The 25,810-nt window shown below is 37.4% G+C and overlaps 1 protein-coding gene and 1 long non-coding RNA gene across 8 annotated transcripts in view; one reads left to right on the top strand and one right to left on the bottom strand.

The window, feature by feature from the left end:
- The window catches only part of ARMC3 (armadillo repeat containing 3), a 64,912-nt gene that overhangs the window by 10,130 nt on the left and 28,972 nt on the right, over positions 1-25,810 (bottom strand). For all 7 annotated transcript variants that reach the window (XR_016467819.1, XM_090142939.1, XM_090142937.1 and 4 more), the window contains 7 exons: positions 17,513-17,762; positions 16,229-16,365; positions 12,112-12,280; positions 11,131-11,231; positions 10,002-10,097; positions 4,367-4,561; positions 1,310-1,472 (listed from right to left, as the gene is read on the bottom strand). Coding sequence is in view for 6 of the 7 variants with exons in the window: in XM_090142939.1 (XP_089999065.1) it covers positions 1,310-1,472; positions 4,367-4,561; positions 10,002-10,097; positions 11,131-11,231; positions 12,112-12,280; positions 16,229-16,365; positions 17,513-17,762 (1,111 nt within the window). In the remaining variant the exon portion in view is untranslated. The remainder of the gene's footprint in view (positions 1-1,309; positions 1,473-4,366; positions 4,562-10,001; positions 10,098-11,130; positions 11,232-12,111; positions 12,281-16,228; positions 16,366-17,512; positions 17,763-25,810) is intronic.
- Positions 18,183-24,316, top strand: LOC116243220 (uncharacterized). The gene is made up of 5 exons (XR_004169916.2): positions 18,183-18,262; positions 20,314-20,393; positions 20,737-20,836; positions 22,147-22,559; positions 23,800-24,316. It is a non-coding gene; the product is annotated as an uncharacterized LOC116243220 (long non-coding RNA).

Raw genomic sequence — 25,810 nt, 5'->3', positions numbered from 1 at the left:
GATGCTGTTTCTACTACATTCTATGCACTGCATAAAAACTATTCATTTTTACTCTGCTCAGACACCAACATATAAGCCTGTCTTTCAGATCTCAAATGAAGACCAATATCCCACACTGCACTGAAAGGTATTCTTCTTCCTGGAAGACTCTGTTCTGCACAATATTCTGAAGAACCATTAACACAAGTAATGATATGTGTACCTTGCATACTTTGTATACACTGTTAAGTGTAGAAAGGTAACATTTTTATCAGCGTTAAATTTAGGGTTGCTGCTTCACTCCAAAGCATGCTCTTTGCTCTTCAGCACCTTCAGTGCATGAAGCAATGAAACGTGAGGTGAACTAGATAGAACGCCTCCATGGCCTCAGCTTTACGTTGTCCCCAGCAGTGCTGCAAGGGCTTCCAGATACAAAAAAACCCACTTTCTTAGAATGCATCTGCTGTGAAGAAATAAAATCCTGAAAGATTTTTACTTTTTACAAAGATATTCCATGTTGAGATTGCAGTGGCTTTAAGAGAGAGGATTTGTCCCTGCAAATGTTTCTTTGGAAACATAATGGTGAAAGGACAGTGGAGGGTAAGAGAATGCCAGTACTGCTTCAGCACAATTAATTCCTTCCCTCATACCTCCACAATGTATGTCAGGAACTCTCTCTCCCCATGAATGTCATATATTTTGCATTGTACTCTCTCTCTTCTATACGATTTCCTAGGTCCTCCCCACTTAGTGTCTAAGCCCTTCTCTTTTTCTTTTCATCCAAGGAGAAGAGGCCAGCTACCCAACAGCCAAGAAAAAAGGAGGGTACAGATAAACAGGCTGACATGAAGACAGAGGAAAAAACAAAGCTTCCTAGTCTATGCAACTGGAACATAAGAGCTGTTATGCATTGTCACAGAATACTGGACAGATAATTAATAGAAACTGTCCCAACATATTTACATTTGCAGCATCCAAAAATCCCCCAGGAAACTGCATAATTCAATATTTTACAGTTTACAGAAAATATAAAATGTTTTGACTACCAAACAAATATCTTGACTTTTTGCCATTTATCAAGTGTTCTGCTGATATCACTTAAGACAATTTAATGAGAAAAAGAATGTTTACAAAAAGAAGCAATGCTGGCTTTCGTTCACTGGGAAATCAATTTTGCCAGTAAAATATGTATACACTTCTGTAGACTTGGACATATACACAAGATATTACATTAATATAAATATTAGATTACACTGATGCAAGTATACTCTAGCTTTAATTATCCATTTAGCAAAAATAACATCACGTTGTAAAGTAAACGTTAACATACCTTGAAAAGTAAAGCCCTGTGGTAAAATGTTCCTTTTTTAACTTTCCCAATAGGCACAATGTTGGATTTCAGTTCAAATTCTATCTCACTTATGTGTAGCTCCCAGCTGAAATCGTGTAGTTTGTCTCTTTCAATTGCACCACCCATTTTGTCTGCAACAAACCTGTTTCAATGCACACCAGGATCAATTAAATCTACTGTGCCTCTTGAATTTATCACAAAATGGAAGGTACAGAAGCAATAAGAGAATGATATATACAACTCTAATACTGTTGCTCTGAATGCTGTAATTATTTTATTTGGTAGCTTTCTTTTTCTTTTTTTTTTTTAAATATTATCTACAGTTAAACATAACTGTAAATATAAATATCACAGACCAAAGTCAAAGCTGCCAGTGGTGATTCTGGAGAGGTCTAGTGTGGGCACCAAATACTCAGAAAACATCCACATCAAAACTGAAATCACTGAGAAAATAGTTCAGAAACTAATGTTCATCTCTGCAGCTAACAGATTACTCGAGTAATGTAGTACAATCCCCAGCCCTAGCATTTGTTTGAAATTTTAATTAAAGCATGAGAACGTCACAGACAACATTCCCAACATGGAAAGTAACTACATCCAGAAAGGGTACCTCAATCTCCACATGTGTTTTCTTATGTGCTTTCTTATACCAAAACCAACATTTGGGCAGGAGGTTGTCTTTATCCTTAAAAAATAGTTTAAATAAAGAAAGAGAAAATCAGAACCCAGAAGCTATGCAAACACTGCCAAGAGAATGCCTTCGGAGTGACTGTGCACAAATAGGATCCAACTCTGATTTTTACGTCCCTACCTCCTCTCACACACACCTTCACCTCCCCTCTGCCACAGCTCCTCTATGCACAAACCTTTGTCCCTCTCAGTGTCCTCAGTTGAAAGCGTGGGTATTATTGAAGGCTGTAACTCTGGACAAGGTACTGCAGACACAACAGCCACTATCTCAGACCGGGAGCAAACTTTTGCATCACTGCCTCCATAGTAAACATATGCAAACAGGTTTTAGTCTCACATGCATGCAAAACAATTCAAGGGGTCTTATTTCTCAAAATCCAGGGCCTAGGGAGGTGCTGGTAGCAGCAGCACAGGGAGTTATTGCTGAGCAGACTGGATGAGGTATTGCGAAGCTGGGAATTACAGCGTGAGCCTGAAGAAGCAAAGGGATCCAAAATAATCTCGTGCTGGCTCTTGCCTACAGCCAGCTCTCAATAAAGGGAGCGAAGGCCCCTGAGCCTACATGCATACCACTCCTGCATGTGCACAAAGATGTGCTGCACTTGTTTAAAAGGAGGCAGACAGCACCATGCTGCATTCCCGAACCCATGCCGGTTTCCTCCAGCAAACACAGCATGGATGTGCCTGAGCTCCTGCAGTTGCCTCCTCCTTCCCTGACAATTCAGCACATGCTACCCAGGCACACACAGAAAATGCAGCATACGAATACAAATCCTGCAGAAAACATTCTACTTCAGTTCCTGATAATCGTTTCACCATGCAAATATTTCATCTGTATGTCTGAAAAGTGGATTTGAAGGAGTATTTGAGTTCCTCCTTGAGAAAGACAGTGTAGTTTATACACAGCTGGATAGTTAAGGATGAATACCTGTCTTGTCTAATTTTGCAATCAACAGAGATGTTCCTCATATCATAGCGGACTGCTTCATTAAAAATGAGGTTAGTAAAAAGAAAAAAACAAATTTTGAGAGACTCAGTGGGATCTGACGCCAAACTCTCCAGGAAACTGCTAAGATAGTAAAGGTTAAACTAAGGAGAAGATGAAAGAAACCACACTGCTTGGAGACGACAGTGATTTGTGCCTATGCTGAGTGGCCAGCGCTACTAATGAATCACACATTGATAACAACTGTCTGTACACACATCATTGCAATGTTCTGGCACTATTAAATCATCTGGATGTTAATGATAGCAGCACCTGAAAACCCCTTTTAAAAATGTTTTGTGCTTTTGGTATAGAAAACAAAATACAAGAGAGTTCTTACCTCAAGGAATTTCTAAACTTGCAGAGCAAGAAAGATCCTAAGGCAAGGAACAGACATAAGTTGCAACAGTCTCAACTATTGTGCAGTTTTTTCTTCACTGATAATGTTTGGTTAATTAGACTTTTTTTCTGCAGTGGTTACATCCCACTAACTGGGTGCATGCAGAGACAGCAGCAATTGTACAAAGTTCTACACACAGGGAATTAAAAAGGCATCTCCTGAGAATCTGGACCTTCTCTTGCAGAACACAGAATTTTTGCATTTGGGTCAGTTTTTTAACCCTTATCTAAAACCCAATGGAGTCAACAGAACGTTCACAGCAATTTTGGGCGGAGCTGTATCCCAGTAGCAGTGAGATAATAATGGTAAGTAATGCTTCTTTCTAGTTGTTTGTTTTAAAATCCAGGGAAAAAAAAAACATTAGTTACTCTCCTAACATTTGATTGGTGTTCAACAACCTTCAGGGCATTATCACAGCCAAGATGACAATTAAGAATAAGGGTCATCTCTATTATCACAAAATATGTGCAGTGTGAAGAGGAATGAGAGGGGATATATTTCATGAAACAAGCTCTGTAATAAAAGGAAATTCTCAGAATTAAAATATTTTAAATACTTTAAAGACAGTCTTCATTGTGCATTCATTTGGAGAACGAACAGGAAAGTTTACTATAAAATGCTGGAAATCCTGATTTATCAGAAATGCTCAATGGAAAGGCTCAGTACAGATGTATAAATGTCAAAAACCTGAAGCTGCCAACATGAGTATTTTCAGAATGAGAAAATTATACCCCTTTGTTGCAAATGATACTTTAAGTACTTTAAACGAACTATAATAAAATAATAAGAAAGAGACTTAAAATCAAAAATCATACTAAAATACCAGGCCAAAGCTGTTTTTGATTCCAATTATGGGTGGGAAAAAGAACAAACTTGAAAAAGTTGTCTTGTGAAAAGAAAACTGTTATTTTACCAAATCAACTTATTTGTATTATTTATGGAAATACAATTAGGTACTCACTGTGCAAGAGTCACAACCTGTTCCCGAGTAGTACGAAGTGGTAGAATTGTTTTAGAAGCATCATTAATATAATTCATTAGCATGAAGTCAGGCGGTGGTTGCCACTGTCCATCTTCTAGATTTATTTCATCCTGGACTTCAGACATAATTTCAACTTCTTTCATTTTTTCCTCTTCTTTCTTCCCTTTCCCTTTTCTTACACACAAAAAAATAATACATTAATTTAGTTACTTCTGAGGTCCTGAACAAGTCCCATAACCAACTAGCAGAAGACTAAATGAAATGCTTGCTTTGCTCAGATAGAACACTGTGCATTTCACAAGTTTCATAGGAGCTATAAAAATCAGCATCTCACTGGGGCTATTATTAAGGTCCACAGAATCAGACATTTTAGGATTTTTTATTTGTGGGAATGCATAGAACTTGTGTTCTATAAGCATTATGTCTCTTTTCAGCATGCATCTTGAGTAATTCTACTGGGAAATATGACAAAATTCCTTTCATTTCTTTTTTTTTTTTTTAATCCATAATACTGTCATCATTCTTGGAAGAAAAAGAAAAGAAACAAAGGGTCACAAGAGAGTGTGCTTCAGGGTACAATATAATTACTGTATGCTCTTCAAATTATTCTTAAAATTTTTACAATGAATGGCACTCTTAAGACTTAAGAAGGCATTGTACAAAGCAGAAAGGCATTTACCATTATCAGTAGTCTAATGCAAGCAATTTGTCTTCAGAATATTTTTCAACTTTTACCTATTAAGATTTATCATATTCACAAAAGTCCTTTTCATAGGTTTCAAAAAAGCACATTTTTTAGAAGAACAACCAATTAAGATTTAATCTTCAAAATATAGAAAATTCACCACTGTCTTAAATAAACTGTCCCACTTATTAATTACACTCACACTCTAAAAAAGCAGGCAAACTGTTTTTGTTATCTATTTTGACCCTATAGCCAGGGGTCCTTATAATAGTAGAACAACCAACCACTACTCAATTTATGCATTTAGGTATTACGCTTGAGAATAACTTGTTAAAGGGAACAACATCAAAATTAACTACTCTCACCTGTCCAGTATCTGATTTAGCAGGTTTTCGAAATAATAGACATCTACAGATGGTATATTTCTTGCTCTTTTATTGTGTTGTTTTTTTTTTTCCCCTGCCCCTCCTTTTTATCCTCCTAAAACTTTCTCTTCCCAATGAGAAGTGTGCTAAGTGATTGTGCTATAACAGGAGCACAATCCTTTTTACTCAAATAACATTTGGATCACTTATTCTCCTTCATCCCAATTTTTCAGAAAGAAAAAAAACGAGAAAAGGGTGCCCACCCTTCTCTTACTGGTTTGGTTTTTTTTGCTGCTCATTTCCTGGAGGTGCGACTCTATTCTGTTCCTTGATGAAGTGGCTGTTTTAACGTCTTCTACATCTGTCTCTGTCCTACTCCTAAACAGTCCATTATACCTGTCTAAAAATTTGTCTCGTAAGGAACTGTATCTTACAGCTGAAAACTGTAAAATGAACAGTGACCACTGCAGTAGGATTCTAACCTTTTCATATCCTTTTCTTTTAATCCCCATTTTATTATGAGAATTATGACATCAGGGGAAAAAAACCCACTCCTATTTCTGAAAATTGCCTTACTGCTCACGATGAGAGAGTGGTGAGGTGCTGGCACAGGCTGCCCAGGGATGTGGATGCCCCATCCCTGGAGGTGTTCAAGACCTGGTTGAATGAGACCTTGGGCAACCTGCTCTAATGCCAGATCTGGAGGTTGGTAGCCCTGCCTGTGGCTGGAACCTGATGATCCTCAGGGTCCCTCCCTGCCCAAGCCATTCTATGATTCTATGACATGCTACAAATGCAAAGCAGTACTGCAGAGGAGAATTAACCATGGTAAATAGTTTTCAAGCTGCCAGGATTCCTGTTGCAAGTTCAGTACGAATGTCCTGTAGAACACCAGAGAGCCAGCACGAGGAAGATGGCAGCCAATGCACTATACTGCCACCAAAGAACAGCAATTACTCTATTTTTTTGCCTTTTGTGCACAATAAAATCTCTTGCCTGTCTTTCAAAAAGGAGTAAATATGAGCATTGGAAAGTATTTTCTTGAATGCTCTATAAGTATATAGCATGCAAGAGATGCACGTTTATCAGTCTACATTAAAGTTAACATTTTAGTTCAGTCAGTGTATATATCAGATATGTAACTGTTTGATCAAAAATGTTGCTATCTGTCTATGCAAATACATGTCAAACTATCAGCTAGGCACTTTCTCTACATCTAATTCAAACACTTCCAGCAGACAACTATAATTCTCCTTTCTCTTAGCTTTCAACTACAGTTTATACAAACCAGTATCACTTTTCAAAAACAATGGTTTTAAACTGTGTCCAGTGGTACTTTGCAAAATAATGTTGAACAGAAATGTATGATCAAAGGAAAAAAAATATGTAGAAAAAAAGTATAAGCATGTTTAAGACTTGGAGTCAGTCACTGACCTTCAAGTAACTTCCATATATCTCACAAATTAATAGTAATAATGATGTATGAATTATGGATTCAAAATGAATGACAATGGGGTTATAAATCATGCAACTTGATTATGACATTCAAAAGCAATTATTTTATACTTGAAGAAGTCTTTGTATCCATGCAAGTTTACTATTGGGAAATTGAGCCAGGCATTTGTTTTTTCCTAAATGAAAATTTTTGCTTTCCACAAGAGTTAAGATTGCTAACAATGCAGTTATTTACTGCGTAACTGACACAAATTACATTGGTCACTCCAAAAGTAATGCTTCCTGTATATTTCCATGGAAACCACAACAGATATGAAGAGCACAGTAACACTATTTGATAGAGAAAATTCTCAGCTATAAAACACTATTTTTCAGTATAGTCACCACCATTAGCTATGCATTTTCACCAGCAATGAACAAAAGCCTGCATGCTGTGCTCACAAAAGTCTGCATCGCTGCCCAGAACATGGTTTGTCTCTCATGTCACTGTCACCACTGCTGAAATGCATCACCCACTGACTCACTGGGCTCACATTCATGTTTTGGTCTCCAGAAACATTCAGCAAGCATCAGTGAACATTGATGGGTGCAATTTTTTCCACTTGGAGGAATTCAATTCCACACCTTTGCTTCACATATCCTTTCAAGTCAGACACCATTTTGTTGAACTGCCTCTCTGCTGTCATCTGGAATAGGATATTGGCGAGAAGCTTCAACCTTTACTGCCATACCACCAACATTACAAAAGTAGGAGGCATTACATTTGGAGCAGCCCTTGTACATTAAAAAGCAACTACCTAAGGGTGTCCTCACACAGAAATAAACACACGCGTTATCTTGTCAGAACAGGTCTCTAAGCTCTGCACTTCAAGACTGTGCAAAATAGTCTCAGTCTCTAGAACACCTTCTGAAATGACAGAAACTCCCACAGGTAAAGAGCAAATATTATTGGCTTCATACTCCCCCATCACTTCTGCTCCCTTTAAGTAAACTACCATAGACATGGGATGGACATCAGGAGGACCATCCAAATCAGCAGATGTTAGAGTAGGCCTGCTAAGAGACTAAAGATATACTTCCTTTGCATCCTGAAACAAGAACCTTGCAAAACATCCAGGTGGCAAGTAGTTCATTACTGCTTTTTTTTTTTTTTCCTTTTCTTCTTTTTCCTTTTCTCTGTCTTAGCAAACAGTTTCATCTCAACCCACGAGTTCTTTTTTGTTTCCAATCTCTCCCTTATCCTCTTGACTTTGGGGAAGTGAGCAAACAGCTGTGTGGTGCTGAGCTGCTACTAGGTTAAACCACAACAAACTCATTTCAGGTATTTAATATGAAATGATTTAAACTGAATTCCAGAAGTACTTACAGAATTACTAGCTAAATTGTAACTCAGTAACTTTTGGCTAGATTAATCCTGCAATTTGGTTTGAAGTCAGAACTGCAACACTTGACCATCAGCAGCTATTATCTATCAAAAATTTGCATTTCATTTCTAAATGAATATAATTCAGAGTGTAAAACCTTATAGCTTTTTCTCCACTGCGGGTTATGCAGACCAAAAGACCTTCTTTCATATAGCTCCCATTTTTCCTCCACTGGAGATACCAGTAAGCTATTGAGATCACAGAGCAAGTTTCAATTTTCCCTTGTCTTTCTTTACAGCACATTTAATCTCCCAGGCACATACAACTCATACAAGCACAGAAATACATAGCAGTGCAAGAAATCAGCAATTACCTCTATCAATAAAAGGTCTGTATAAATAGTAGCATATCATAGTTCACAGATGAACTCCAAGCTGAAAATTGCAACCACGGTGCCCTTGTTCCTATGACAGACACTCGCCTTTTTGCAACCCTGAAACTATTAGTATTCTGTAATACTATCAGTGACAAGATAGCCCTTAGAAATGGCCAAGGAGCTCTATACCACAAAACTAGGTAAATTTGGAAGTCAGGACCAAGACCCACAGAAAACAACACGATAAATGGTTGTACCCTTAAGTTAGCTAACAGAAAATATGAGTACAGTTGCAGGCTGTGTCACGTTCCTATCAAGAATTAGACACCATCCCACAGATTGCAAGGAGGTCTATCTGGACTGGCTTTGCAGTCCTGAGCATTCCCCTGGAACTAGGCATGTACTCCTGCCTTCTCTAAAAGCACCCCTGCAGTGGTGACTGTGCAGCTGTTCCGTTCAGGTGAACTGAAGGTGAGTCAGTTCAGCTGGAAGACTGTGGTTCACTTTTCTTTTCCACAGTAACAAAATATAAATTAAGTATTTTAATTAAAAGTCACTGAGACAAGGACAAGAACTTTGATCTCAGCTCTCTCAGAAGAAATGCCTTAACAGACAGAGCTTTCTGTATTATCTGTGATGCCTTGTTAGGGAAGCTAGTGAAGCTGCAACAAACCAGAATAAGACTGCTAAACCCCAAGCATCAAGCAGGGTCAGACTCAAATACTTTTTCTATAGAAGAAAATGAATTTTCCACAATGAGATTAGAGATTTGTACCTATTTGGTAGAAGACAACTTGTTCACTAGATCAGACCCACAAAAAGGACTAGTAAGACTATACCTAATGAACTGTATGGATCCAAAGGAGCTCGCCAGAGTGAGGCATTTTTAGGCTTATTGCTGTCAAAATTGAGATAGTACTGAACACACTCTTCACTACTTTCAGTCACTTGTGGAATTTCACTGGAAGAAGTTTACTCTATGAAAAAGGATGGATGTAGGCAGTAGAAGGACTTCTCAATTCATAGGGATAGCTTTTATATTGAGAAAGAACTACCCTAATTTCCCCGTGGCTTAATTGTCAAGCTGGAAAATTATTGCACTTCACTGCCTCCTAGGGATACTAAAAGGAAAAACAGCCAAATAAATGGGAGATGTTCAAATACAGTATGGGGAGGACAAATAACTACTTAGATAGACAAATGAAGATTACTACAATTAGTATGTGAAAGAAAGACCCTGAAAATCTATTTAAGATTGTATTTGAGCTATTGTACTTTGTTAGGAAACCATCTATTTTCAATCAGAATTATATTTTTAACTTCAGCACAATAACAAAATTTACTAGTTATCAGTCTTCTAAGACCATACCTTACTTTTTCTCTACTGCTTTTTCTTGAAGGAAAAGGTGACAACGTAGTCTGTTCATAAGATAAATGCTGTGGCTTTTCCTCTACTGCAAGGACACTGCAAAGTAGTAAGACAGTATTTGCATGTTAAATTATGAAAATAGAGCTTTGAATATAAAGGACAGTAAATATATTAATAAGAAATATATAAGAGGAAGAAATAATAGAAATAAACATAACATTGATTCAGAGATCAAAAATAAAGCACAGGATACCAATGATGGACAAGTAACTGGGTAGTAGGATTGAAACTAAGGTGCAAAGGCAGTAAGCTGTATGAAAGTCAAAGAAAGAAAACCCAATAGTTAAAAGAGAAGCTTAGGGATCAACAAAGAGCACAAAAGGTTAATTTGTCATAGATATTCTCAGACATCTTTATGGTGTCGTATACAAGCTTAAAAGGGAAACTTATGATACTGTAAACCAAATATGTGATGTGTTGACAGAGAAGACGACTTTGGATTTGCAAAATACTGGTAGAGGATTCTTTGATCTGTGAGACTATTTATACAAAATGATTCCCAGTTAAACAAGACCAATACCAACTTCCTGCATTCAAATATAAGATTTGTTAGGCTGGCTTCAGCTTAAACAGAGAAGGAATTGAGATAGACTCTCTATCAAGCCCAAAAGCCTTGTGCTGCTTCCTGGGATGTTGTGCTTAAAATTTCATGCATTTGTCTGCACACAAAGATCATCAAATCATAGGTTTCATTGTTGCGCGTTGATGTTCAGTTTTGATGGCATAATTATTATGGCAGATGAAAAGCTCTGTTATAGCTAACCATTACTAAAATGGATGTCCCACCATGAGAAACCAAAGGGGGTTCAGTGAATGAGTCTTCTTCACTAAGTTTTCTAACAGAAACAGATCAAATCAAGTGAATAAATATTTTCTGTCTAAAGGGAAAATAGTGATTTTACAATTTTTTTAAAATGAAATACCAATCTCTTGCCTTCTAGGATATGTAGACTCCGTTGAAATTAAAATAGATCTCTCTCAGTACAAACTATGTAGTACTTTTATATTGAAAATAGTGGAAAGGATGGAAAAAATGAGTTATTGAAATAAATCTTACTAGTTTACTCACTCTTCTTGTGACTTAGCATTAATGAAGATAATGGCCCGACGGTCAGTAAGCTCTTGCATACTCAGTTCCTCCAAAGATGGAAGTTTTACACCAGGTTTTATCTACAAGAAATTTACAGCAAAATATTCTGTGGTGTTCTCAGTTAGAAGTGAAGACAAAAAACAGTTTAAGAGTTATGTACCATTTCTTATCTTTAACAGAAGACTTACATGAGAATTTATAAAACTCATTCTAAATATACAAAAACAGTATTCTCCCTATTTGCATTTTCCTTCTTCAATTTTCTTAGTAAAGATAATTTGTAAATAATCTAGTTTGTGATTATTATTACTATGTCATTCTAAAATCTAGGATAAGGTACTATTCCTGATTTTGAAGACACTGCAATTTAGGATGGAATTTTCAAAAGTAAACAAACACTTTAAAGGCATGCATTTCACTGATCTCTCAGTAAGAATAATATTTTTAATTTATTTGGGCATTTTATAAAGTACTTCCGTAATTTAAACTGAACATACTAACTGGTGATACACAGTGGAGCCAGTCTTTATCAGCAGTGCTGTGTGAGAGAAAGAGTCATGACCAAGGTGAAAATACGAACCCTTCTTTATGTAAAAATAAACAAAAAGTCCATAGGTCATTCAGAGTCAGATTACTATCAAATATACTGCAGTGAAAGATACCAGAAGAACTAACTTCTGAGAGTCTCTGGTAAGGAACTAGGAGCTCAGCAGATTACACAGGATTGTAAGGAGACTGGGAAGACAACTGTAACTAGGGGATAGCATAAAGATAAGATTTCACCATAAAGAAAGATAAATAAAAGAAATTATTATAAAACCCGGGATGCAGCATAACAAGAAAAGAAGCAAAGTTATTTTAGGTAGCCAGATGCTGGCTTTTGTTACAGTTGTGTTACTTTTTTCAAAATGAAGTAGAAAATTTTACTGTTTCTAAGCAAAGTAATTTAAAGTAACTTACCTTACCATAATCATAGAATCCATCAGTAATGACATTACTTGATGATAAATACCCCATTTGGCTGTACTTTTGAGAAAGATTGTTATCAAGTAGCCTTTCCAGAGCAGCTTCACTAAAGTTATTTCTGCGCCCTGTTGACAGATTAATTTCTTCTAGGATGTCCAGCGCACTGTTAAACAAAACATAATGGCTAATTCATCATTAAGCACCAATTCGTTGTTATTATGCAGTTTTCAGAATTACCAAGACACAGACTTAATTCTAAGAGCTAACCTAACGCTGTTTAGACCAAAAAGGAGCTTACTGTCCTACAACGAAGTCTTTCTCTAGAGGAGAAAAAATGCCTTACAGTGTTCAAAAGCAAAACCAATTCTTTTCAGCAGTTAAACAGTTACATAAAAAAAAAAATGCTAACAGGGTGCCACAACCTTTTATGAGAAAGATGCTGGGTACCACAGAGAACTGGAGAAAAGAAGAACGTCAAAGCCAAGTAAAAGGAGTTATGTTCAGAGCTGACTACACTATATAGTTCAGGGAATCCCTCTGCAGCTTTTAACAATTGTAGCAATTGGCAGACTCCAGCTCCCTGTCATTCAAGGTGTGAATCCTGGTTTAGGGCTGCTCCTATGCTTGGGAAAGAAACTGGCAGAGATGCGCTGAGCTCAGCTTAGCATGGAAGCAAAAGCAGTTGCGGCAGCACAACAAGGCTGGCAGTACTTCTGCCGCATGGAAGCAGAAACAAATAATCATGGGTATACTGGAGGGCAGGGATTTATTCCTTGGCACTGAAATCCACATACCTGTAGATTCTAGCCTGTGAAACTCAGGAAAAACTTACCGGGAACAGAAAGGAAGTTGAATCAGGAGAAACACAGTTCAGTTTTGAAACTGTTTAGGAATAAAATTAAAAAAACACATCAGGAAAAAAAAAGAGGGAGATGTATTCATGTGTGTGCACTTCTTCAAATTTGTATGTGTATGTCAATACACACATGCAGAAATTCTTCATATTCTAAGGAATAAATTTTATATTTTTTATATATATAAAATGGACTCCATAGTTGGCCTGTCCATTTCTGTCTCTGAACTACATAAGGTGCCTCAGCTCTGGACATGAATAAGACAGACTTCTGAAAGTGTGTCAGATGAAATCCAGATAAAAAGTTTTGCAGACAAGGCAAGTGACAACCATATCTTCTAAAAGAGAGCACTGGAGAAAACAGAACAACCATACAGACTATTTGTCATAAAGCAAATCTCAACAAGATCAGAAGCAAACAAGATATCAGAATGTAAGATAACAAAGGGATTTTTCAAAGGGAAAATTGAGTCTAGTGAGTATAGCAACGTCTCAAACATGGCATTAAAGGCACAGTGGCCTCACGTGAAGGAAAGACAAGTCAAAAAGGGACAAAATGCAGAAGCACTAACAATACTGTGACTACCTGAAAACCCAGAAATGGAAATATGAAGACTTCCAACAAGGAAGAAAAAGTAAGGGACAAAACCAAAAAGCCTACAGGCAAAATAGAGATAAAACCATTCAAGAACCCAAAACAAAAATAAATGTTTCATATACTACAAATCAAAGAGAAAAATGTAAGTCTATGACTCAGTGTGGGAAGAAAACTCATAAGAGATGGCATAGAAAAGATGGAAATGTCTGCTGCCTTTCTTGCTTCAGTTTTGATAAAATGGTTGCAAACAGATGCCCAACAGCAATATTAATAAGAAGGTAGAAGCAGTAGGCATAACACATAAGCTTCAGAAGACAAAAGTAATGCCTGAGACTTACCTCTTACTGTGTTTTGAAATGGCAAAAGCAACTTCTAAAGTATTTATAATAATCTTTGAAAATTTGGGGAGAACAGGTGAGCTGCCAGAAGAGTGGAGAAGGGCATAGATAGTATCTAGATTTAAAAAGAATGAGCAAGGAAATGGTGGAGATCATTCAGCCGAATTTCAGTGTCCGAAGAATATTATATCAGAATACTAAACAATCAATTTGGAAGCATGCAAGAGATAAGGTGGCTAGTAATAGCCATTATGTATGGTTATAAACAAATCATCTAAAGCCAATTTAATCCTTTCTGTGATAGGGTAACTGACTTAATGTATAGGCATAAGGAGTTAGATGTGAGATATGTCTTCACTTTGAGATATGTTGTGACTTTAATAAGTCTTTTCAAATATTCCTATTTGAATAGTCATGAGCAAGTCAGAGAAATACGATCTATATGAAAATAACATGAAGTAGTGCCTGACTGGCTGAAAAACTATTCTTAATGTATTATTATCAGTAACATGCTGTCAAACTAGAAGGACATATAAATTAGAGTCCTACTCTGATGCTGCCAGAAAGAAAGGATTAAATAAGAACAGTGCTATATGCAAGATATGGAAAATAATTACTGAGACTTAGTTGACGGTGGGGTGACCTCAGCTGAAATACCTCATCCAGGGAGATAACACTTCAAAACAGCGTAAATAACTGAGAGAAATTTAGAAATGTGTGACAGAATGATACCAGACTTCTAAACAAAAAGCAGCTCAATGTTTTTGCTTTGTCATGAAAAGGAAATTGAGAAATTTACATGGAACATGAGAAATTGAATACAGTCATTCAATTATTAAGGTTGGAAAAGACCTCTAAGATCAGCTTGTCCAATTGTCCACCTACCACCAATGTTGTTCATTATGTTCCTTAGTACCACATCTACACAGTTCTTGAACACCTTCAGGGATGATGACTTCACCTCCACAGGCAGCCCATTCCAGTGTCTGACTGCTTTTTATGAGAAGTTTTCCCTAGTATGCAACCTGGACGTCCCCTGGCACAACTTGAGGCCATTCCCTCTTGTCCTTGGCTATAACCTGGGACAAGTGGCAGACCCCCAGCTCACCACTACCTCCTTTCAGGCAGTTATAGAGAGTGATACGGTCTCCCCGAGCCTTCTCTTCTCTGGACTGAGCAATCCCATTTCCCTCAGCCACCCCTCATAAGACTTATGCTCCAGACCCCTCAACCCTTCTCTGGACACACTCCAGGGCCTCTATGTCTTTCTTGTAGTGAGGGGCACAAAATTGAACACAGTACTCAAGATGCAGCCTCATTAGAGCTGAGTATAGGGGGACAATCATCTCCCTGCTCCTGCTGGCAATGCTACTTCTGATACAAAATTCAGTTAGGTTAAAAAATAAAAGGTGGTTATTAAATTCCACTGAAATTAGGACAAGATATAATTGGACAGAATTGGAAAGGGACATTTAAAAATAAAAATCCTTCTAATTATAAGAATACCTCAGCACCAGAAGAGGTTACCTCAGAAGCTGTAAAACCCCTCCATTAAGAGTACTTGCAATCACACTGGACAAGCTGAAATATATCAGTGCACTTGATTCAGTCACAGTAGGTAGACAGACAGCACTACATTTGAGATCTCCTCCAGATCCGTTTTTGAGGTCTGACTGCAGAATCCCTTCACATATGGGCTGCAAGCATCTGTGCAGTAGCCAGAGAAGTGTCCAGCAGAGGGAGCAGGGCAATTACATATATTTCACTTTAATAATAAGAGTCACCTCACGTATGAGTATGACTTATAGCTAAAACAGCTTTTCTAATTCAAATATTAATATATGGAACTTGGAGTTTTCAAGAAGAAATACGACAGATTCTCTTTAAAATGACAGTTCAGCACATCTGCAGTTAATCAGAGATCTTTAACAAAAATTAGCCTTTGTGTAGTAAGTACAGTTCACTGTATATTGAACCTAGCCTGAAATCTGAATTTCAGTTTCAAATGTATGGGACATTTGTAGTCCCTATTTTTGACTAATCTAAGTCTTCAATAGATCTACATCTTCAGTAGAAAGCCTAATTTGATTACAGAAACAATAAACATATTTATAATTCCTGACAGTTCTTTCTTCAGGCTTGCAGTTTTTCTTCTGTAAGATCAGGACCATTTCAGCCGTACCACTGGCAATACAAAAATAGTTTCTGTTTACTAAAAAGCACAGCTTAATTTTGTCCTTCTGTTATTAATAGAGAAAGATCAAGTTTAATAGTTATCTTATTAAAATCCTCCCTCTGTTCCTTGACATTATTTCTACTCACCCTAGCCTGCACAGTTCAACAGCAGTTAGTTCATCACTTGCACAGACCATGACAGCCCAACAGGCATTTCTTCTGACTTCTTTGTCCTTTGAATGTAGCAGCTCAACAAGTGGTCCCAATCCACCTGCATTTCTTAACTATAAGAACATGAAGACACAGATGCTGACATATTTCACCTTCTTCATTCCAGTAAGAATAACATATTAAATTCTCCATCCAAAGCTTGATTCAAGACTTGTAGACAAGCAGTGCTAGCCATTTATAGTAGTTCTTTGCTTCTGTGCTGCTCTGAGCTGAAGTGAGGTTCAAGAGTGGCACATATCCTTTCTGACTCTCCTTTTCAGATATAAGATTACAAAGTAGAAACTGAAGAGACTATGCAGCCCAAGACTGCCATGGAGAGTTATACACCTTTTTCTGCTTTCTGTTGCTTCCTAGCAACTAATTTACATCACAATCTATTTGAATTTGTATAGTACTATATGTATGGCAATCTTATAAACATTCGCTTATTAACATTCTCTTGCATGCTACAGTATCTTTCCTATAAATGCTGGAGGAAATATGACTCATTTGGATCTCTGAAGATAAAAACATTTTAAGGACACTGAAAGAGGTAGATGGATTACCCACTCCCCTTATTCATGACTTAAGTAACAGCTTTGACCCTTAAGAAATCTCCAGCTTATGATCTATGAATGCACAGAGCACTGTCATTATTTATGAAAATAATATGACCACTGATAAACAGTGAAAAGTTCAACTAGCTGGATGCTACTGATGGAGGAACTAATTACGTTTTGAGTTTTGTTTAAGTTACATTTATTCTGTGCACATTCAGTATCTCATAAATCAAAATTAGGCACTGCCATTCTGGCCTTGGAAGTGGCCAGCAGTAAAACACTGAGGGGAGCTATGAGAACTTATTTTCAAAATACAGCCGTCAGTTGCAGCTGAAAGAAACTTTAATGTTTAATACTCATAAACATAGGGATTAAGATACAGTCCTGGCTGAAACTCATTAAAGCTACAGGAAAGCTGTGTAGCATGAATTTGTGCGGCAAATACAACAGTAAAAATAAAAATTAAGGAAAACCTTTTCCAAGTCTTCATAACAAATGGAGGTGAACTCAGCTGAATGAGCCTATTGTAACCATACAAAATTAGTTACTATCTAGAAACCAACTTTTAGAGCAGAGAAACAAAATCCAAGGATCCTCAGTAAGTGTAACAAGAAGAACTAGAATTCTTACAAATAATCCCAATCTTGGAGAAGACTTTTACCTCACTTCTCGCATTGGCATCACAACCAAAGGCAGCCACCATGAGTGCTGCCTTGCTTTGCACCTGGCTACTGGCAGAACGTAGTGGCTCTGTGAGCACACTCATCACGCCATGGCTCTGAATACATAAGCGCAAAGGCTCTTGCATGGCCATATTTGTTAGCACTGCAGCAGCATTAGCAATGGCTCCATGTCTCTCAGCGTTTAAGGCCTTTACTAAAGGCTCAATTCCTTCAGCTTCTGCGACAGCACTAAGAAAATGAAGAAGAAAAAAATCTTAGTTATTTTTAGGACATTCGTTTCCACTTACTCTGTTATATTCACCAACAAAATTAGTCTTACATTTCAAGAATGTAAAATGTTGCTTACCTGCAATAGTTTGAAAGGCCAATGTTTATGCTCTAAATCACAGTGTGAAACAGAAACTAAAAGTTGACTTGGGAAAGCCCTCCTTCCGATGCCTTACCTAAATCTGACTCACAGAGGGAAGCACCACTCAAAAGTCACAACCTAAGCAAGCAAACCAAGCCACAAATTCCTGGATTCTTCAACTTATTAGGACACCAATTCTTTCAGAAGCTTCTGGTTTTATTACGTTGGTCTACAATGTCAGAGGTGGATGTTGTGGTACAGCAGCAGAAGCGGAACCTTCCCACCAATATTCTGTTACATTTTGTTGCCATGAGACAGGTGGGGCAGAGGTGCAGCCTGACAGAATGATGCCTGACATGGAAGTGCAAATGAAGCAAAGGTGTGGAATTTCTCCATGAGGAAAAAACGGCATGCACTGACATATATTGATGCTAGCTTAATGTTTATGGAGACCAACCAGTGGTTATGAGCACAGTGAGGCACTGGGCGGTGCATTTCAGCAGTGGCAAAAATGAGTCACTTCCACTGGTGCGGATTTGAAAAGCGTGGCATGCAGGCTCTTGTTCATGGCTGGTGAAAATGCATAGCTAATGGTGGTGACTATATTGAAAAAATAATGTTTTGTAGCTGAGAATTGGCCCTATCAAATAGTGTTATTGTGCTCTTTGTATCTGCTGTAGGAGGTGTTACTTTCAGAGCAACTTATATGCTGGGACAATTCCTCTTCACTCAGTGTGGCCCACGCAAACCAAAAGGTTGGACACTCATGCATTAGTACCAAGTTTCATGGTTCCACATTACCAGCCAATCAGTAGCAAACATTCTCCTTGCTCCCACACGTGCAGCCTGTGCCCAAAGGCTGCTGCTGTGGCCAAGTTCTAAATTAGACCAGCAAAATAGCTTGTTTGCAAAAAAATAAACAAGCAAACAAACAAACTAGGGGGAAAATGCTGGGATACTTTTGAGGATCCCTTCATAGAGCTAGGTGAGAGAACAGCCAAGCTTACTGGTGAAAAAGCAGTAAATTAAAGGCAGAAGACAGCAGAAGATGTGGGCAGCTGTACTACTGGAGGCCACATCTGGAGGATCTAAATCTGATTTACTGCAAAGCTAATAGCTACTCGACAATACAACTCAGTCACAGCAGAAGGAACTGGCCTATAAGCATTTCACCTTAACATTGCTATTCTGCTGCTGGCATTCACCTGAACAGTGCTTCCTTCTTTTTTTTCTCCCCAAATCAACTTCATACCTAATACATGGCATACAGAATATATTTGAAAGCAGCTGGTGATGCGTCTCCTAAATGACAGTAAGCTCTAGACTACAATTGATGCACACCCTAGAAGAGAGAGCTTGGTTTTAGCTTAGAGAAAACTACTATGCTCTAACAAATTCAGATCTCAAATGCTGGATAGGCACATATTTTGGAGTTACCACCTCATTATGTATTCCTTGTTTTCTTTGCCAGAGGCAAAAGAGACTACTGATACAAATATTTACATTCTTCAAACATCATAAGATATTCCATAATTTAAGATTCTTGTTGACCTTCTTGCCAAGGCTTTTCTTTCTACTAAAGAACAGGCTCATTTCTTTGTCTGCATCATCCTACATCTGTATTATCTTAGTTCATTTCAGTGGTAATTTTTCCAATGTCACTATAAAACAGCACACTATAAAAAATGAATTGTCTTCCCACTGGGTTTGTACATAAAATTTGAGCAAATGATTTCAGGGATATGCCCAATGTACTGTCTGCCCTTAGTAATTTTATATTGGGCTCATCTGTTTGTTAAACAAAAGTTGGTAATGTTGTTAGCAAAGGAAATGCACAGGTGGCAATTTGAATTTTCCATGCAACTGCTTTTTTATATTATCTCTTTAGTACACTTTCTATCAAAAACATAATGAAGCCTCCCTGTACAGGCATATCCAAGCACTTTCACAACAAAAAAATCACACAGACTTTGTAAGTTTTGCTAACTTGCTGGCAGCACATTAATAGGAGAAAGTTGGATGTGAAAATTCACTGGAATAGCTTCTTACCAAAAATCTAATTCACCTTTTGGTATATTTTACAAAGTAAACACAAGCTTAAAATTACTGCATAAACAAGAGAGAGTTACACTATCAAAGACTGTCAAACTGTTGCTAGAACACAAAAATCTCAGGAATGCTGATGGTCACACATTTCTGCAAAATATACAAAGCAAATACACAGCAAACCCTGCCATATAATCACATTACACGGTGATACAAGCATCAATGATTTAATGTACCTACCAGCAAAATGTGGGAGAAACTCACCACACACGTGCACAGCCATGCACAGTAAGGCATGTCCATAAGTTATCAGATTTATAGCACTGCACGGTATATACACATGTACTTTATCCAGAAACTAAACAAATGGTTTTTCCTGTACAGTGGATGCATGCAAATTCCAGTGCTTCCAGGATGCACAAGACAGAGCTACTGCTAATGGATTGCATCCCCACATCTCACAGGTATAATACATCCAGCATTTCACCAAAGGGCAGACTTACTACTCCTGTGCTACACCTGAGAGCATGTGGATTCTCCAGTAGGAAATCTCCCTACTGACTGACAGAGAGAACAGAGCCAGGTAGTCAACTGCATTATAAGCAGATTTGCTACAATCTGCATAAGGCACAGAAGTACACAGATACTTAACAAAAGAGCAAGGTGCAGCTCCTGGTGCTTTAGAACTGACCTCAGAGCTACACAGCACAGCCAATTTTCTCAAGTGCCACTCAACTTCAAAAAGGTTGAGAATCACCGATTTAGACAATCATACATATTTATTTCAATCCTGCATTCTACTTCCAGACAGATTCATTCTGAATCACCATTTTATGACAGTAGTTTAATCAAGGAGCACAACAGATCACACAGCAACAAGAATTCATCTAAGAACTGACAACAGCAGGTAATGAGATTTGACAGTAACCTTTGGGGATAAGATTTTAAGAGGGGCTGGAACACCTTGAGGAAGCACTGTGACCTGCTAAAAGATGTCTACAGCAGAGGTATGAGGGAAGAACAGAAAACCCACAGTTCTACTCACACCTATCCCACAGCCCTCTGGAAAATACAAAACAGCCACAAAACTCCAGGTGCTAAAGAGACAGCAGTGTCTGACCTCAACAGGAAACTGAAAGAATGAATATAAATAAGTTCTTAAGACTGCAAAGTACTACAAAATCAAGACTTAAGTATGGAAGAAATTCTCTTCCATCTTGGGCAAAGATATGTACTGTGTAGTTTTTTATTATAAGGAAACAAAAGTGAAAGCAAGAAGCTTTTACCAGCACTGTCTTAGCCTAATGTACATCAGTGCTAGCCTCTCCCTGCCTCCAGAACTCACAATTTCTGTTTCAGACATACCTCTGGGATGATGCACTTTCATCTGTGCACCCAGTACAAGACTTCCTCAAGGGAAGATGTAAATCTTGGTTTAGCTTGGGAGGAAAAAAAAAGGGGGGGGGGAGGGAGGTAAACTTTTTAATGTGAAAAAAAATTCTATGGATCCTCAGGAGAAGTGAGAGAAATAAAAATAAGATAGTGACGAAAGAAAAAAAAAAGTTGCATTTAACATCACGACATTTCGTTGAAAAGTAAAAGCTGTCTATGTAAATCCCAAACACAAAGAGCTCAAATTAGAGTTAAAATAATTAAAATGTTATGATACAGAATTATGTGGCTGTGATCATTAGGGTGTCTAAATTAACAGGGTTAGGCATCTACCTTAACTGGAGAGTACAGCACAATAGGATTACATTTGAATTGTTTCAAATGCCTATAGTCAAGAATAGCTAAAATATTTTTCATACACATCAACGGAAAAACAAACATTAAATGTTCAGATATTAAATGTTTAACCTAAAGGATTAATTTTAAATATACGTCGTAACAAGATATTTATTTGAAAATTCTCTGAAAGATCACTGAGAACTCAAAGAATAAATTCTAAGAGCTTAGGGAAAACAAAAGTTTTGTTCACTGTCTTTTACTGCACAAATTAAATTCAAAGTAGACAATAAAATTGTTACCAAAACTGTCACAATACAAGCTATTTTTAAACAGTTAAGATGGGGATGCACATGATTTTCATTTAACTAAATATGTCACTGTTTTAATTGTCAGGGTTGCCGCAGGAAAGCTCAGAAACTGGTAGAGTGTTGTGTAAACAATCATCAGTAAAAATCTGACTAAACATCCAGATTATTGTTTTTCCAGGAGTGCAGATTCTCTGGGGCAAGAGCCATGGCTTTGTTGGCATCACATCAAGCATAATAGCTCTGCTCCTCGCCCAAGCCTCCCAGCCACAGCAAGAAAGAGAACGGATTATTGACTCTGAGTGCATACAGATGGATCCAGCTAGCTTTTCCCCCTGAAGAGAAGGTTCAGCATAATGGAGAGAGCAACTGCCCGTGTTTGAATTGCTGACAGAAACCACGGAGTCCACCCCCCAAGCCGCTAAACTGAGCCACCTCACATGGAGCAGAGACGGAGCGGAAGAGCTGTGGTGCAGCTTCACACCACTGTTTGCTCTGGATTTGCTCTGGTTTAATTAACACTTGTGAGATTGACAGTTCATAAAAACGACGATGATTGTTTTTGCTCCTTCTACTACTACTGAAAATAAATAGGTTTGTATTAAATTTTACTTCTGATTCTCTTCTATGCTGTTTGATTCTCCCTTTTTTGACTAAAGAAAAATCTGATTTTTTTCCTTAGTAAAAAAAATAAATTTCCTTCTCACAAAGGCCACTGGACTCCTCATGGACTTCGTTTTCCAAAATGAATTTGCAACTGCATGTTTAATTTCTGTGCAAAATTACTGTGATTGTGTGTGAGGTGCTTAGCTAGCCATTTATGCATGTGCATATCTCATTTTCATACATAATTGCATGCAAATTATGCATAAGAATTATGCATCTAATTACACACACTTTTTAAAATCAACTCTATCTGTGTTAAATTGTGTGACTACTTCTTCACACAAGGTGTTTTTGATCCAGCTTTATTACATAATTTCTGAGTGGAAAGCAACTTTAGAGACTGAAAAAGAACATCATAACCAGAAGTTGAAAAACCTCAAGAAATAAATTCCTTTTTGACCCTTAAGTCTATTAGTTTGATAATTCTTTATTTACCTTGTTATGTAATCAAATTTGGTAAACATCTTCTGCATTCAGCAAAATGTTCACTTTGCAGTTTAATTATTTTCAAGACCAACTGACTGCTTTATATAGTCACTCTTATTTTATTTAACGACTACCATTACTTCTGTTTTCTTCACTACACAAAGTAAACTAACATCAGGAAGTTTATTACAGGTAAGAATCTAGCACATGGGAAGCTGACCTATGGTTTGGGAGCTCTTTGTAGTGCAATAAAAATATTGATTACATCAACAATATTCATTTCTCATTTCAGGAACAAAATCTTCCATTCCTATTTTTTAATGACAAGTACCTTGTTAAAACATCAGCCAACCCAAAACTCAATAAACTTCATGGTCTGGAAGCAATCAAACCTTACACTGTCTGGGTTAGAAGTCTGTGATATCTGACTCTCACTGAGGAACATACTCATGTTTTCTGATGTCTGTCACTGAATTTTCCTGACAAAGATCTCACTACTAGAACCCTGATATACCAAATTTGAATTTGAAATATTGCAGGAGCATTGATAATGAAATACCTGTTCCTGATCACTGAGCCTTTCAATTATAGTCTTATTTGCAATCTCTATAAAGAAGTTCTGACTCTTCCACTGTTAGAAGAAAGGATGAAATTCAGCAATATCCCTTAAAAAGCTCACATAGTTTCAGCTCAGATAAGCTCATGAAACAGATGCTATCCCTCTCTCTTTTTTCTAATACAGAAAACAGCACATGGAAAAATCAATAACAGCACAAGTGCTGAGAGTCTGGAATCCACATTGTCACAAAAGCAAAACAACACAGAACATTCAGGAATTGCCAGAGCAGCTTCGTGGAGGTGTAATGAAAGCAAAGAAAGAGGCAGAGCAGAATTCCCACACCAACTGCTTGGAACACAGTGTCCGAGCTGCCAGCAGCTTCTCACCATCTTCAAAAGCACCAGATGAGGAGAATGACAAAACTCTGCCAAGTCAGTCTCTCTACAAATAGTACTCGGATTGTGAAACTTGAGCTCTCTGTCCCTTCTGGTTAAATCTCTTCTGGACAACCGCTAACTTATCTCAAATGGCAGCAATCTGTTTTGCCCTGCTAATGGTTCAAGCACTCAGGATGATTCAAAGCAGAGAAACTTGCATCATTTTCCTCTTTCTTAAAATTTAAATCTCTAAGTACACATACATACTATATTAACATAAATTACCTAGACTGCAAGTCTAAAGGTTTTAAGTTACTTGTGAAAGCTTAGTTTTACTCTCTTGTGCATGACAGCCTCTAATCAGATAATAAACCACAGTTGGTGCACAGCTTAAAGTCACAGCAGCACAGAAGTTTGCGTAATCAGCTCTTTTCTTATATACACTGAAAATAATTTCAAACTAGACTAAAATAAGTTAAATCATATAATTAAATATCTTATGTTTAATTAGATTCATAATAAGTAAATAGCTACACAGAAAATATATATGTAAAAGCATCAATGGGTTTTTCAGAAATTTACTCCAGTTCTCTACCTCCTTTAATTCATAGAAAGTATAATTCATCTCAGTGAGTACCACCGAATGTCACTGCAGGGACTTACGTCCTCATGAGACACAGGATATGGTACATGAAATTTGTGTCAGACATGAATACTTTACACTGGACTCTGTTTTCAATTTAACCCCTGATAGCAACAAAGTTAAAATAAAACGACACAACTAGTAAAATACTTTTCTTCCATGGGGGGAAGGGGGGGGGGGGAGGGGGAGCAAGGGGAGGGTTGGGGAAGAGTTGTACAAAAATGCAGCTACAGTGTCTGGGTCTGTAGATTCCATATCCACACATTCACATGTCTAAGAAAGAACAGCAGGTGGTTGTATGAAACATTTTCCACCTGTCAGTGGAAGATGATTTAGGGTACAGTCCATGAGTTGCGTACCAGTCAAATGACGTGATGTCATACTGCAAACCCATTTCTGCATGACATCACAGCATTAGGCTTTGATTCAGCATTTTGACAAGGAGGAAATCTACCATAAAACATTCTGCAGTTTTCAATCAAAGCAATATGTAACTTGTACAGAAAAGCTTGTACAGGTAATAACCATTCTGTCTTTTCTGTTTTGAAAGTCCCCATCACACTACAGATATACAGCAAGAGAAAGTCAAAACAGGAATTTATTCATGGCACAAGTTAACTGGTTGTATTTGTACAGAGCTCAGCAGAACAGGCGCTAATGTGAAAAATAAAAACACAAATCACAAAACTCCCCTTTTCTCGGCAGAGCTGTAGCTCAAAAATATAATTTTGTCACTAGGGGTCAGTGTTAAAACATATTACCTTTATTCAATACAGCTAGTGGAATTCCATTGTTGATCTCCTCCTTCCAGATTACAAACTTATGTTAAACAATGAAAAAGACAAAAGCTGTATTATGGATTATTACCTGCATCTGTTTTAAAATTTAGCATTCACATACGATTTTTTTCATATCAATTCTCATAATATATTTACATGAACACGTGTTAATTTATCACAGGGAATCGTGACTCTTTAATTTGCATCTGTTTATGTGAATTAGGTTCCACTGATAGTCTTGAAAGAGAAAATTATGACTACATTTTCCATTTGCTAATAGGAAAGATTGCTACCTAATAATATTAATACCTAACGGCAATAATCATTACTTCTTAATGATAATAAGAAGATCTGAAACATAAGAAAATCAGACAGTCTTTTAATCTATTCCTTGA

The sequence above is a fragment of the Phasianus colchicus genome, chromosome 6, assembly GCF_987193195.1.
Source record: "Phasianus colchicus chromosome 6, bPhaCol1.hap1.1, whole genome shotgun sequence".
Lineage (NCBI taxonomy): Eukaryota > Metazoa > Chordata > Aves > Galliformes > Phasianidae > Phasianus > Phasianus colchicus.
Note: the sequence above shows the minus strand (reverse complement) of the source record. Positions and strands in the feature narration are given on the sequence as shown.